General features: G+C 38.8%; 1 protein-coding gene across 2 annotated transcripts in view; it reads left to right on the top strand.

Moving 5' to 3' along the window:
- The first annotated feature begins 770 nt into the window (after nucleotides 1-770).
- The window catches only part of vps13b (vacuolar protein sorting 13 homolog B), a 210759-nt gene continuing 195943 nt past the window's right edge, over nucleotides 771-15586 (top strand). For both annotated transcript variants that reach the window (XM_088386303.1, XM_088386304.1), the window contains exons 1-5: nucleotides 771-1036; nucleotides 1649-1807; nucleotides 2342-2485; nucleotides 10920-11037; nucleotides 15349-15516. In XM_088386303.1, the coding sequence (XP_088242429.1) occupies nucleotides 1661-1807; nucleotides 2342-2485; nucleotides 10920-11037; nucleotides 15349-15516 (577 nt within the window). In that variant the 5' untranslated portion in view covers nucleotides 771-1036; nucleotides 1649-1660. The remainder of the gene's footprint in view (nucleotides 1037-1648; nucleotides 1808-2341; nucleotides 2486-10919; nucleotides 11038-15348; nucleotides 15517-15586) is intronic.

The raw sequence follows: 15586 nt of genomic DNA, 5'->3' as shown, positions 1-15586 counted from the left end.
AAACCCACAAGGAAAACAAAAAGAAAATCACAAATCTTAAATTTGAGATATTGACTCATTTTCTCCAGTCATTTTCCAGTTTATGTAAAATGGAAGTGCTTATTCACAACCTCAAAGTATTGAGAATCACTGCAGATTCGGAGTTTTGCCAGGAATAATAATTCTAAATTTGGTTTCTGCCATTAGTTGGCATTCTTTAAACTTGCATCTATTAATCCACCGACCATCTGAAACTATGCACACACGCAAAGAAAGTGCGCAAAACATAAATGACGAAAAAAACTGACCAATGCAACGAAATGAATGATGGTACAATTATGCATGTAAAAATAATACAGTATTAAGAAATATAGCTGCAGAGAGATGCGCGTATTCTGTGTGCATGGCGTCCTTTCTCCCCTCCCTCGTTTGGGAGATGTATGTTTCAAATAAGGCAAAAGTGTAAAATTTAAATCTGAATCCATTTGGTCAGATTACGCCTCCCTTCTTGAATATTCAATTTTATTGCGAAAGTTTTGAAAACCCAATTAGATTTAAATGCACAAAACCGGTTGTTTGGCTAAGTGACTCCGACATCCCAAATATTTTCTTTTTTGGGTGGATTATAAAATATTCAGTTGTAAATCCCAAATCATTGATTAGACATACATACATAAAATTCATGATTACACATACAATACTTTACTCCGTGACCCCAGTCGTGAGTAAAGAACTAGAAGCTCACTTTTACCAGCAGACTTAAAGGCAACACCACCCATGCGGAAGTCGTAATCGTGTTTACTGATGACGTTGACTCCGGAGTGTCTGAGAGCCGCTGCTAGCGTTTGATATTGCAATGCAATCGTAATTTTCAGTGCAAATAGAATAACCAGAGAATCCAAGACAGGGTCACGCGAGAGCATGTTTTTTTGTGTTATGCGTGTCTACCCGAAACGAAGTTAGATGACTTCTTTTAAGGGTTAGCATAGCTACTCTGCTTCAGCGGCGTTGGTCGCTTCCAGTGATGACAGTTCAAAGCTAGACTAATCACATAAAAGTAAGTTTTCTGATAGACCCTACTGCACCATTTTGGAACAAATGCACATGTGTTTGCGTGCAAATTTAAAACGCGATCTCGATTACAGTGTGTGTATCTGCTTCACTCCAGTCGCATGTGCAAAAGTGAAGGCAGGTTAGCTAAAAGGTTGACACTGGCACTAAATTGTCGAGTTCATGCATTGAATATGGTCAAATAAGTAGTGACACCAACCTTTGCAAAATGATCTACTCTGCACATTCCGCCCTTGATTTGTCTATGCTGTCATGCATGCACCTGAAGTCTCTGCACTTATGTTTACACAGTACACACAAGTGCAACTTTTAAGTCATTTAATTCCTATAGGTACTATATTGCAACCGCTTTGTTACAATAATATAACACCCCCTTGATAGAACAGCAGTGACAGTGAGCAAAACCTCCATACAAACATGATGGCTATTTTGTGTATGTGAGTAGTTGTCATCAGCTGGCGTTTGTAGTAAAAACAGAAAGGATTTGTCTATCAGGTGGTGAGTAATCATCAGGCCATTGCAATAAAAACACATGAGATTTAAAAGTAATATTGCTTTAAATAACAATGTTTTCCTTTCTTTAACAATTGGTTTACAGAGGAGGGACAAGATGTTGGAGTCCTATGTCACACCGCTCCTGATGAGCTATGTGAACAAATACATAAAGAATCTGAAGCCATCTGACCTGCAGCTGTCTCTCTGGGGAGGGGATGTCGTGCTCAGCAAGTTAGACCTGAAGCTGGATGTGCTCGAACAGGTACTTTTTGTAGTATGTGACCTCTGCTGTCTTGAGCCTATTTTCATTCCAAAGGCTTCATGGATTGGATTGGTAGGTACTTCATTAAAATGAAAATAAAGATGTGTTGTAAATTCAATACACCATAAAGAATATTGTTAATAATCCTTGTAAATTTTAATGCTAACAATATAAAGTCAGGATTCAAAATTGTTAAAAAGCACATCAATTTCTCTGCTCTTGGACGCTGGTTTTCCATGACACTGTACGGGCAAAGGTTTTTGCAGATGGATGCAACCAGCGATATCGTTATCAAGGCTTGCCGCAGTTTGCAAGCAAATTTACAGGGTAGTCCAAAATTACCCTAAACAATGAATTGACAAGTAGAAGGCGCTCTCTTCAGGCAGCTACTGTTTGCTTTTGTCACCATGTTATTGTTCAGTGGATTTTCTGAATTGATATTGAATTGTAAGGGGAACTATTGAAATGTATCGACAAATCGATAATTTCACCCATCCCTAGTTTTTACAAATCTACTGTATTTGTCATTTATAGGAATTGAAGCTTCCTTTTACATTCATGAGCGGTCATATCCATGAGCTGCGTATTCATGTTCCCTGGACCAAGCTGGGGTCTGAGCCTGTCGTCATCACCATCAACACCATGGAGTGCATTCTAAAGCTGAGGGATGGAGACCAGGTTTGTTTGTATTATGAGCAAGACTCTTATTCTTTCGATGTACAGAACATTCTGAGCCTTATTCGGACAATTGCTTTCTCCATATGCTAAATTAGGATATTGTATTCCAGTTTTGTCTGTTACAGGTTCTTTATTAGAGTATACTGTATATGCACATTTACACCCTGGTGGCTATGCAACAAAAAGTATCTAAAAAAATCTCTCAACATTCTGCATCTTTTTAATTGATCCTATATCAACCACTCCTGTTGGTCATACTGTATTTACTAAATGAGGGTTCTCAAAAAGATAAAAAATGGTTGCAAAATTACCTTAAATTTGTAGAGACTCCAATTACAGTAAACAATTCAGTCTAATGTGAAATGTATAATTTTTCATATCCGACCAAGGCCACTTTTGTACATGTGGATATACAGTACCGTATTTTTCGCACCATTAGGCGCACTGGATTATAAGGCGCAGCCTCATTGAAATTTTTATTTTAGAAATTATTTCATCTATAGTGCGCACCGGATTAAACGGCGCATAAAATAGAAGCTATACTGCATCAAACTGAGGATGACTAGGGTTGCGGTATGCATCCACTAGCCAATGAGCCCTCAGTAAACAATCGCGTTTCTCAAACTGTCTCCTATAAAAGTGATCGGAACTGACTAAAGTTCGATCTAACACATTGGTACTGTTTTCTTATGTTTTCCTTCCATATCGATCCGTAAATTTACTCGAAACATTAATGGAGCAGCTTATTTTGAAATGAAAGAGCCTTGTGCGTATAACAGCTATCATTAGCCACCTGCAAACTCCCATGAGCCTCAGCTCGCAGACTCCCATGAGTCTCAGCAAAGTGTAAACAATCACGTTTTACAAACTCTCTCCCATAAAAGTGATCGTAACTGACTAAAGACCGATTTAACACATTGGTGCTGCTTATTTATGATTCCATTGCATATTGAACCAACAATTTTGACTTCTCATATTTTCCTTTATTTTTGATGAAAAGCCAAGTCAAACGCCATCCATGCAAGTTAGATATGGCTAGTACATTTTTTTCCAAAAATAATCTATAATCATTGTTTGGGTTATGTTTACAGTTTGTACCATTATGGACAATTATAAATCTCTTTGGGAAGCGGGTCAGTGTTTGCAATGTTTCGCTTCTAATGTATAGCTTTCTGATATTTATTTGAGTCTTTTTGTTGTGTTTGTATTTGGCTCACAGTCCAAAAATAATCTTATTGAATGGAGGCGCAGCAAATATACTGGCACTTTTTTATTTTTATTTTTCTCGACAGCTTGGGAAACTTCTCCAGGTATTAGAAGATGAGGCGCTATCAGCAGAGATTCTGGCTTGACAGTGGTTACAGTGGGTGATAACACTCCCAAGCAATCTATATTTCTTTACAAGACAGATAAGGCTTTGCTGAGTAACTCTTTTCCGGTTTTGGCTCTGTCTTTGCCTCATGTGGGAGTTTTAGCACTGCTGAGTGCATTTGCCACTGCTGTTGAGACTCTGATTGATGCACTGCTTCAGGACGATTAGGGGAGGTGTCTCTAAACATGCTCTTGGTATTACAGAACCTTTTCTTCAGTTGAATTCCTTCCAAAGTGTTTTAAGCTTTATAAATAAGAGATAGTATCCATCTAGTGTAATTGCCAATGATGTGATTCTGAGATCCACCTCTTAAATTCCTTTGAATCAAAATAGAACAAAAATAAAATAGGTAAATACTGCAGACCAAAAATGTAGAAATTGAATGTGACTGTTGGAGAGATTGGAGTATGCTTCCTTAGCACCCTAGGAGATGCTTTTCAACTGAGCTACTGAACTTACAAATTTTTCAGGGTCAAGTAAGTTTGTATCTAAATGTTTTTTTTCCATTCATGATTTTACTTTTCTCCCATCCATTCTACTACATTTGGGTCTGTTTTGGTCATTCGTGAATTCTATTTCTTTCTCCCTTTTTGTCCCCCATATATATTTAATCTTTTGTTTTTGGAAGTGCAATGATCTCCAAAATGCCAATGGGACAATTGAAAAACATCGTTTTTTGGTCTGCCACTTTAAGTACCCATCATCCGAGACAGAACAGGACCAAGTCTATTTGTGCTTGTAAATCTCCACTTACAAGGAGCATAAAAGACAAAGGACAAAGTGAAACAAGGAGAAGAAAACAGCCTGTGGGAGTTTGCAATCAGAGAGCAAAAACTGGTTAATCTCTGTCCTGTTACCATCCGGAAATCTAGTCTTTGATTCTCCTGCTTTCAGGCAACAAATGGCTTGCAGAGATTGCACTATAAATCCATCTGAGCATCAGTTAAGCTCGGCTTTGTCTTCAGGGAAGAGGAGTCAGAAGCCGAGAACACGGAGCTTTGAAGCTTTCCTATAATTCAACCTCTTGTGATTAAATAGATAGACACAGACGAACGGAGAGACAGACTGACGGACAGTTTTTGTGTTTTTGTTTCGGTATGCCAAAATCGAATAAAAACAAATGTGGAGGGTTTTCACAAGACTGCCTTTGAGAATAATATCACCTTTATTTAACCTTGGATTTAATGTTGTAATGATGCTCATAGTTCTGTCACTTATTGTTTGACTTGGAAAGAGTACAAGTCAAACAAATGATTTTTGGCAGGAATGTAACAGTTTAGAAAACATAATCAATTGTGCTTTATCAGTTTCTCCCTGATTTAAGTTGTAACAACTCCAGAGTGACCCAATGCTCGGAGCAGGTTGGCATTCCACGCAGATTTAAAGCATATGTTGTCAGTCATGAATGCAAGGCGGCACGTCATTCTCATACTTAGCCGCCATTACCTTTGAGTCAGCTAATTCTGGTGCAACACTGCTTTGTCTTGTCTTTGAGGTTTAATGAAGTTTTGGGTTCCTGGTGGGATGATGTTACTGTTGCTCCTCAGACACAGGAAAGCAAGCCAGAGGAAAAAAATTAAGGCCTGCGGCTTCTTCTTCTATCCATTGAGTCAAGTGGTGATCAATACACTCTGGACAGGATGCTGCCACTGCTCTGCTTAATCCTTGCTTTCAGCCCTTCCGGACTCTAGCAATTCCTCAGTGGAGCCGATTACTTGCTTGCCAGGCCCATGCACATATGGAGAATTTTGAATTCAGGTTGCCTTCTCTGGACTTACAACAGGTTCTTTTCAAATATGTTGAAATGCTTTTTAAAGCCCTATAAAAGTACTTGTATGTAGTTACTTGTAAGACCCTAAGCCACGTTGGACAATGACTGGTTTAACATGTTTCAAGAACACAATTGAAATATTCTGTTTACCAAGTATGACAGTTTTCCGTTTGTGAAGTCAATTCAATACTTTTAACAATGCGTCAGTTGTATTAGAACCCGGTGTGTGAAAACTATGCGAACGTGGCGCCTTATCCATCCCACTCGCATGCTGAATCCTCCAGCAATTTGGCATTGATGTTTATCAGCTCGGATGAAAAGTCTTCTCCCATTTCTTTCTGTTTGATTTGCTGGGTTTAGAACTTTCAAATTCTCCAAGAACACTTAGGACTTTGCCGTGCCTGCCTTCCAGCTGTACCTCACATGTGCAATTAAGCTGTCAAAGTAACCTCGGCCACTGCTTGTATTGTTCTTGGCGCTCGATGTGTTGCTCAAGAGATGCTTATGCCTTTTATTATGTGCCTAAAGCAGTGTATACAATAATGACCCAATGCAAGAAAGAGCGACCACCACTGTTGTGAATATACGGTCGTATATAGTGTTAGTCATAAATATTTTGGATTTCCTTTGATTGGGCAAAGTATGTGTTTGATTTACACGTGGTATAGAACTTTGTTGTTATTTGGATTAGAAATCAAGTTGCCCGACATTTTGGAATTTCCTATTGCGGGTTGCGGTTGATTTGACAAAGATGTATGTGTCTGTGTATATGTCAAGGGTCCGTATGGAGTGTTATACAGTACTACTGTATATAACACATTGCAGTAATCAGCATTAAGGGGTGGTAGTGCTGGCGCAAGCGGCATGCCTCTCATGCTCAGCCCGGCCTTGTGGTTAGTTGATGGAGACATCTGACAGACCAGAACTCCTTAGATCTAAATCCGGAAAAAAATCTCCTGTTTTATTTCTATCGAGTCTCCTTCTATTCTTCCCTTTCACTTTCTCGTACTTGTTGACTTGTTGGCCTCTTCACAATAATTTCCATTGTTTATTCCTTGGTTACCTATTTTGTCTTGAACAAGGGAAATTATGTTTGAATTTGAGATGGTATCCTCCTGAGGATGAGCGGTTGGGAAGATGAATGATTTGAAATGGGAGATACGATGAGACATACTTTTTAATTCCTTGTATTTGTAATCGTCGGCTCCCTAACCCTGTCCAACCATCAAATTCAAAATTTTACCAAAGAGTCTTTTGTCAACTGCTTATTTGTTAGACTGGCTCTCTGAGCTAGCCACTGGGAATTTTTTGGAGTCCAAGTCAGTACCTTGGTGAGGAAATGCTGAGTCGGAAAATACTTTGCTGCCCTCGTCAGGGCTTGCGTGTGTTTTTGTGCTCACACTTTTTTGACTTAGGGCTAAACATGCAGCCCCACCCATAAAGTCCTCACTCATCATTGGCTCAGAAGTATATGGGGCCAAGTTAACATTGGCTCACTGAGACACCCCCACCCACCCCCCCACAACAGCCTAATTTCAACAAGACACAAACAAGGGGGTGTTCATTGTGCTAGAATTTTTATTCATTGGGGTAGTTGACAACTGTTTTAAATTATAAAAAATGAATCGTAAGTCTCTTCTAAAGCCCTTGTTTTTTTAATACCCCATGGACAGAAAATAAACTAATGTTTCTTTACCACTTTAGCTGACAGTGGTCTTTCTTTTCCCAAATATGTACGAACGAGCAAATTAAACACATCTCTTTAATTGTTTTATAATGACTATCAGACTTCGTAACGGTTTCATTAAAAACCCATTAGTGGCTTTTTTGTGGGGGTTAATCTTACCGATGAGTTTGAAGCCAAGGAACATTAAAAAAGTGTAATTTGATTCAAATGCGATGAGCTCTGTTTCACTCCACTTGCATTCCAGTGGGTTTGTTGTCAATGGGTTAAGCCGCTCTAAAAGGCCCAAGAGAAGTGTAGAAAAAGTGTCCACATACTGACATTACATTACCGACATTACTGAAACAATCAGTCTTTTTTTTTTGAGCCAGCTGCAAACCATTTTCTGAGAGTGTATGTTGTTAGTGTTTAAGCAAGCGTAGATACAAGGCAGTTCAAATACTTTGATATCTGACTGACCGTGTTTTTTGCACTCGTTATAAATGACTAAATAATTGACTTTGCATTTGTATACCCAAATGTAAATTATGACATTTGCTGATAAAAAACTTATGAAAACCCTTTTTTTTGGCACACAACATACATGTTGCTAGCTGGTTCATTAATGCACCTTAATCGAAATCAATATAACTTTTTTAGTCAGTAACTATTTTGTAAAAATAAATGCGACTTTGGTTCAGTTCCCACTCAGAGGGTGAGATGATTCTTTATCTCTATTACCTGCCCTATGATTGACTGGCACTACTGTCCACATGGTGTTGTTGAGATGACTTTTGGTTTGTCCCATCAGGGATCACCAGTCATTTGTCTGCCCAAATTCTGATGGGATCGGTTCTAATTCCCTGTAAACCTTAACCAAGTAAGCAGTTTCTCAAATGGGCAAATGGATGGTTGACGTGTGAACCTCGTACACAGGCCTATACAAATATTTTTTTCATCGTGAGATCATATATGCTATTGTCTAATAATACAAGCCTGGGAGAAAAAAATAAATATATACATATATATATTATATATATAACTACAATATGTAGTTGTTAAAACACACCAGGGTCAATAGTTTTGTTGACCTTGACATGAAAGATGGGGCCTCTGTATGTCAGTTGTGAGCGGGGTTCTGTCTTTGATAGAGACCTATTTGGTTTCCTTCATTTATTTTATCATGCCAAGACGTTTGCCCTTAACCGCTTGGCCTCCAATCCCCAGGCCTGCCACTTTGATGTCAGCATGAGTTTGCTCGGGACTCGCAGTGGAAAAACAACGGTAACTGTCAGAGTGTTTGCTTTGTCCCGACTGGTCTTGTTTTAAATTGCTTTTCTTTTACTCATCCTGCGACTTGTTGTTTTATATGTGCGGTTTTATTGCAGTACATTGCTTTTATCTTATTGCTTTATTTATTTATTGCAACCTGCTTCATAGCCTAATTCCAAGTTTTCTATGAGCTAAAGTGTTAGTTGTGACTGAATATGCATTTAGGCCGGGAATCTGCAAATGACTGTTTATGGCCAAGAAGTCTGTTATAAGAAAAAAAAAATGGAGTTTGGTTTGCAGCCACAGATAAAAAAATATCTGCTATGGTCTTTCATAGAGTGCAGCAAACAGCAGACAATGTACTAATGTAGCAAATATTGTGTCGTGATACAAAATGTGATGAGAGGCAACAAAAGTTAGATATTCTGTCTCACCGCTTGTATGTTTATACAAAGAAACGTATGACACTATCTATAAAGACAATCTTTCTGATAACCAGCGCTGGCAGCGGGGTTTAACAAATTTTCAAGCGGCTCAGATGAGGGTCAACACTTCAGACATGTTTAAAACATTGCGTCTGGGTCTCTCACTCAGCCATATGTCTGCAGGGGCCTCCCTGTGGCCTGAGCCTCAACTGGTGCAATGCCACTTTCACAGCTAAATCCTATGCATCTTTTTTTCCTCCTTGCTTTTTTTCTGTACAATATTTTGTTTCACATTTGAACTGACTTGGCTTCAGGCAGTGCTTGTCCAGCCTCAGTCACCATTATGTGCTTCCTGTGTTCCTCCAGCCCTTGTTCCTCACTTAGTGCCCTTGTGTGGTAACCTTGAGTGATCCATTTGTCAGACTGCCACTGAGGCCACATTATTTAAAAAAAAAAAAAAAAAAAGTGTTTTGAGCCTCTTGAGAATAGTTTACTGCCTGAAATGATATTGAGTGGTTAATTGCGCCCAATCCTCTTTTTTTAGTTTGAGTTGTCGAAACCAGTCTACATTTAAACCTTAAACAGCTAGTTGGTTTGTTGGTTGTAAATATTTGCGACTGCATAAAATTCAACCTGGCTCGTTCGTGCTTGTTTCCTTGTTTTTAAAATTTATTTATTTGTACTTTTCTGTACGTCATCCTGGTTCAATTTCAAGCGCAAACAAATTTCTGTAGCATTTTTAAATTTCTTACATTGTTTGCATAAAGGCAGACTTGGAAGGCCACAGTGACCTCCATAAAAAATACACTCATGTGAATGCGGCTTTTCTTTGTGTTGACCATTTTACCACCTAGGTTGGCTGTTAAACGGTTACAGTGCTCCAGTTACCTTTCAAATTCATACACGGTGCTTATCTCACGTAGCCCACCAAGCTTTTCCCAACATCTCAGATTTTACAATTGTTGAAATGTTTTATCCTAAGCCTTTTCAAGATAATTATTATTTTTTTAATCCTCCCTACCTTGTTGCAGCACGTTTACATGAATCAAATTATGAGGTATTTCTCCAAGTCAACCTTTTGTGTCTGGAGAGTTTAGCCTATAATAATCCTTGTGTGTTCTGTGTTATATGATTCTGATGGTGTCACATATTGGCAAGTTTACATATTCATGACTGCCATCTTTTTAAACCACAATTGTTAAACGTTAAAGATTTATTACAATATACTAGACAACCTATAACAAAACATCCCCAAAAGCAAAACAATGTGCTTAGCGTGGATGTTTCCTGAGCACCATGGGGTTGCCCTTGAGGAAGATACGAAATTCCCAAATCGCTCACAGGACCGTTGAACTTGCCAGTCACTCTTTCGAATCTTTCTCGTCCTGCACGTTTGTGCAAGTGTTCTATGTAGCGTGATGAATGTACTGTAATATAAAGTAAATATAACTATCAATTAAATGCAAAATCTATTTTGTCTTCATGTGTTTCATGTTCTCAATTATACTAAGCACCTTGCAGCAATGTTTCGAAAGATGCTGTTGCAATTAATTTCTTATTGGTACTAATGCATGCCTCCATGTTGCGAATGCATTCCTGACTTGCATTCATTCAGAGGTGATGTATAGTGTTGCGGAGGAAAGACCCTGACTCATCCAAGGCTCACTGTTTATTTGTAGAGCCTGTAGTGGGAGTAATGTCTGCTTGGGACCTCAAGAAACACTCAAAAACAGTGCTGCTTGCTTTCTGCCAGCTGAATGAATCTCACACTACACATATTTGCCGGGACTGTTGTTGTTACTTTAAGCCGAATGAACACAATGACAGCAGAATAATAACATAATTGGTCAGAACGGAATTGTTATTTTATCACAACTCAGTCATGTCAGTGTCCATTTTTAAATAAGCTTTTTTTTTTCTTTTTTTTTCAGGATGACCATGATAGTGAGTCCAGCTCCACGAGTCGCAGTATGTCAGAGAGTTCCAAGACTGTAGGCAAGCCCCGCCGACTCCAACAGGCTGCCCCCAGTGACCCAGACCTACCCCCAGGTGAATGATGGCCCAGGGGCCAGTATAGCTATGTTGCCTTCCATCTTTTTGAATGACTGCCAATGAAGGCTGTGGGGGAGGACAGGGACACATACTAGGCACCTATTCCTTAGGGGTGTAAGGGTCCACTAAAGTCACTTTTTTGGTTCAATTCGGTTTTCAGTCTTTGGTTTTGTGTATTTTCATTTTGTAAAACACACAACAAACTTTTCATGTTTGTTTTGAAAAGATGACAAATAAATAACACAAAAAATAAAAGCGACCCATTTGGGTGATTGTCTGCTAAATTATACTGTAATAAATAAATACACTGACATTGAAGAAATGCAAATTTTTTAAACAAGTAGGTCACTGAAATCGCGTACGAATCGTGATCATCCACCGATAGTGATTTGCCGGCTTCTGAAGAAAAGTACGTGATGGGCATGTTGAAGAATGGCTTTCATTGCCAATCACAAAAAACGATCACTCGTAGCTTGTACTTTGCAGCCTGCAGTCAACTAGATACCAGCCTCGTATGTGCAATGTAGTGACTCTCCCCGCTGCGCGTTACAGACTACACTAGTAGCTGAATCATAATACTATATGTTTGGGTGTTTTCTGCACTGTCAAAATAAAATAATATTCTGTTTTTGCATTTTTTAATCATCAAATTCATTAATTGATACTCATCAGAATAGCGGATTATTAAAATAATAATATTTTCATCACTCATTGGAGCTTTAATGACACAAACCTGGTTGGGAACAATTGAATAAGCCTTGTTAGCCTTTTATATCAATTCACAACTATATACATTTCTATTGAACAATTCATGTTGTTTTGAATTTTTTTAATAATTGGAAAAACGTTTTTTGGGGGGGTGTAGAAGAAGAAAGAAAGAAGAACGGAAAGGAAGGGGTATTCAGCTTACAGAGTAGGTCACAGTGTAACACCCAAGTTATACGAAACTCAGCGTGCATGAATATATGAACTTATATTCAGTCCTAGTTGGTTGTATCTGGGGAGGATCCATTTCCATGCCTGATGTTATGAGATAATATCTCTCCCCAGCTGTTAAAGCAAGGTGCCTCACCTCAGATTCTCCCCTTGGGCCTGCATTTAGTTGAGCTCTGAGGTAGGTGTGAGGGAGAGAAAATCCCACCACACTTTTTCATCAATGCACCAACCAACTACAGTCCAGTCGTAGTGGCAGTGCACAACTCCATCCGGTGCTTGGCATTTAACTTGGGATGTGAAGCTCCCATATAAGTGCTTACTAATGGAAACATTTGCCATTAGGCCCTGGAACACAGCTTTTGGGTAACCGCACTAGGACAAAAAGACCAGGTCCTTACAGATCACTATTCCAGATGTTAAAAAAAACATTAAATACGTTGAGAAAATGCAAAACTACTTGGTAGATAATTGCAGTTGTTTGGAATATAGACGGGGAGTTCTTCTGCTGGCGTTTCCAATGATGTAGTACTCAGTCATCGGTAGTTGAAGTTAGCAGACCAGTCTGATGTCAGCTGAAATCTTACGGGTTGAAGCTAACCCCGATCGCCGCTAGCCCTTGATCGCCAGATTATGTCGATAAAAACTGTGGGAATGACAGCTTTATTCGTCATAAAATAACAAATACCATGACAAAAAGTCAACATGATTAGGAAACGGGAATTTTGGGTGCCAGTCCCAGATCTAATTTTAATATATGAAAGTCGCACTTGACTTTGCAGACCAGCTAAACTACGGAAAAAAAGTGTGATTCATAGTTCGAAAAATACAAAAAACAACAACAGAGGAGTTCAGAACATGCAGAGGATTGTCCGATTCCGTTCAAAATATTTTTAAACCTGTTTATTGATTGATTTCTAATTTCCCCTGAAATTGAATACCAAAGTCTTATTTGCATTAAAAAAAAAAGCAAGCTTTTGGACTCTGTTGCAACCTGTGCTTCTGTGATGGGATGCGTTTTAAATTTCACTGGCATAGGATCCTAATTATCACACTTGTTATATGTCTCAGTCAAATATTTGCCATCAGGAATGATCGTTTTCCACTTTGTTAGGATCTTTTCCAGTTCTTATGAATTGCATTTGTTTAAAAACTGGCTTTAACTCTTGCGTAGTGTGGTGGCCACTCATAAATGTTCCACATTTGTTGTGCCTCTACTACTCCTTGAGTGTGTCAAGAATTGTGCATGCATGATTGTGTAATTATGTGCGTGATTGGAGGAGATTGAGCTTTGCCTGGGCTGCAGTGCAAACACACTCCTGAGATAAATCCACGGTCCAGTGCTACTGCTGTCGTGGTACTGGGGCCTCTCCAAAGAGAATAAATACGGCAGCTGTTCTGGTATTACTGGCAAATGCTACTTAAGGATACCGAATATCCCACCCATGCGCTTTTTACATGTACAGCTTACCTCTGTACTAGACAAGTAATATACTAAGCATTTTTAGGTTTGAGGTATCTATTTCACTCTCTTAGAAGAAAAGGAATGAATGAAATATGTCTATAAAATACATACTGGGATTACTTTGTTACAATTACCCAATCAAGGTTTTGTTTTCTCGCTTTATTGGAGATCCTTTTCAGAGAGTCAAAAAGTACATTTGTTTTCACAAAAATCCAAGATTTAATAGGGTTGTGTTGGTTGGAGTTGACAGACTTGCCTTGCATGTAGAACATTAAAGTCACAAAATGTTTTGCATTCCCACAAGCCCACTCTTTCCTCTTTTGTGACGTGGGTGAACATTTTTGAACAGCTTATGTTTTTGGCTGTAGGATACGCGCTGGCTATGTCAATTGTTTACAGAAGGTCACACGAGTGTGATAGTTCATAGAGCGTCTTTGTGTGAGGCAAGAATAAGTACAAGTGAAACATCCCAGCAGTGGACAAATTAGATCCAGAAAGGGAAATAACATTGCTGGTTTAATGTCCATGCTGCTGATGCAACAGCAGCTTTCTAACCGACCTCAGAACCACAGCCACACTCATACATGCTGCAGAAGCCAGAACACACACAAACTTTGGCAGGCACATGCTTGCAAAGCCAGGCACCTGTGTGACAAACACGCGTTGCATTTGTAGCTGTGTTTATGTCAGCCTCACCACTTGCAATTTTTCATGTCCAGTCAGGCACAGCAGAACACCTTGCTAATTTATTTGATTTAATTTCATCAAGAGCATCATTTAGTGCTGCTTCGTTATTGGGTCTGTTACTCTTTAGAGTATTTATGAAAATACAGGAAGATAAACATTTGGTTTTGGAAATAAAGTGAAAACTCAAGATGTTTGTACAGTATGTTTTACTATGCCGTGACTGTGTTGAACAGCACATTGGAGAAATAAATGACGGCACCGCTTCGATGGTTTGGAGTATTCTTTTTGCAGTATTTGAAGCACTTAAGGTAGCTTTGCCTTTTACTATGGGAAATTTGGGATAGTGCCACAAGTGTAAAATGAAGTTTAAAGTGTTAGTGGATGACACAAACATTACTGAGCCACACAAAATAAATCAATCTCTGTGAAAATTCTGGGGAAGCCAGAAATCATGAGCCAAGCTTTATTTAATAAACTGCAGTGTGTGGCTATGGAAGTGCAACCAGGTAGGTGCCCGTTCTTTTTCCAAAGGTGATGTGACTTCATGTGAAAGGCCTTACATCATTCAGAAGCTCCAAAACTCTGTTGCTGAATAAATTATGCGTCACGATCATTATTGTTGGCTTTTTAAAAATGTTTACATGAAGGAAAAAGTTCTCATTACCTTGCCTCTCATTTTGCTTGTGGTAAGATGACATCACGTTTTTTCTTTTTTTTGGACCTGCCTTTCGGATGCTCTATTTAAAGACAGAAAATCAGCCAGCTCTATTTCTTTGACAGGTGCAATCCTTGCTGTGTGTGTAATCAAATTTATCCCCCTTTTTGCTTGCACAAACCTTTACGGTAATTCAGGCCGTAAGCGATGCAGTTTATAACTCTAAACACCGACACATGATAGTGTAAATGTGCAAAACTGAAAATGAATTCTAACAAAGTGAACTTGCCTTAGAGTTCCATTACTTTTTGTAGGGGGTGTATATGAATACAATTAAAAGACAAAAATGCGACAAACAATGGCACTAATTTAAGAAAACAAATATTGTGGGATCATAGATCATGCATCTGGCCTAATGGAACTAGTTGGCACAAAAAAAAGGTAGTATTTAACCCTTCAAATAATTTTGCAATGAACTAGAAATTGTGAGCAAGGTTGTCTTGTCCAACATGTGTTGTACTCGTCTGTTTTATATGTTTCTTAATCGTATGCTTGTTTTGTGTTCTAGGTTATGTGCAGAGCCTCATCAGACGTGTGGTGAATAATGTCAACGTTTTGGTGAACAACTTGATATTGAAATATGTTGAGGATGACATTGTGTTGTCCGTCAACATTACTTCAGCCGAGTGCTACACTGTGGATGATGAGTGGGAGAGGGCCTTCATGGATGTCACAGGTAAGAACGGCAACATTTGTTGTGGTGAACAAAAACCTATAATGCACCATTCAAAATCATTATGCATGTA

This window comes from Syngnathus floridae, chromosome 10, assembly GCF_059516105.1.
Source record: "Syngnathus floridae isolate MCC-2025c chromosome 10, RoL_Sflo_1.0, whole genome shotgun sequence".
NCBI classification, from domain to species: Eukaryota; Metazoa; Chordata; class Actinopteri; order Syngnathiformes; family Syngnathidae; genus Syngnathus; species Syngnathus floridae.
The sequence above is the reverse complement of the archived record's forward strand: the minus strand, read 5'-3'. Positions and strand labels throughout refer to the sequence as shown.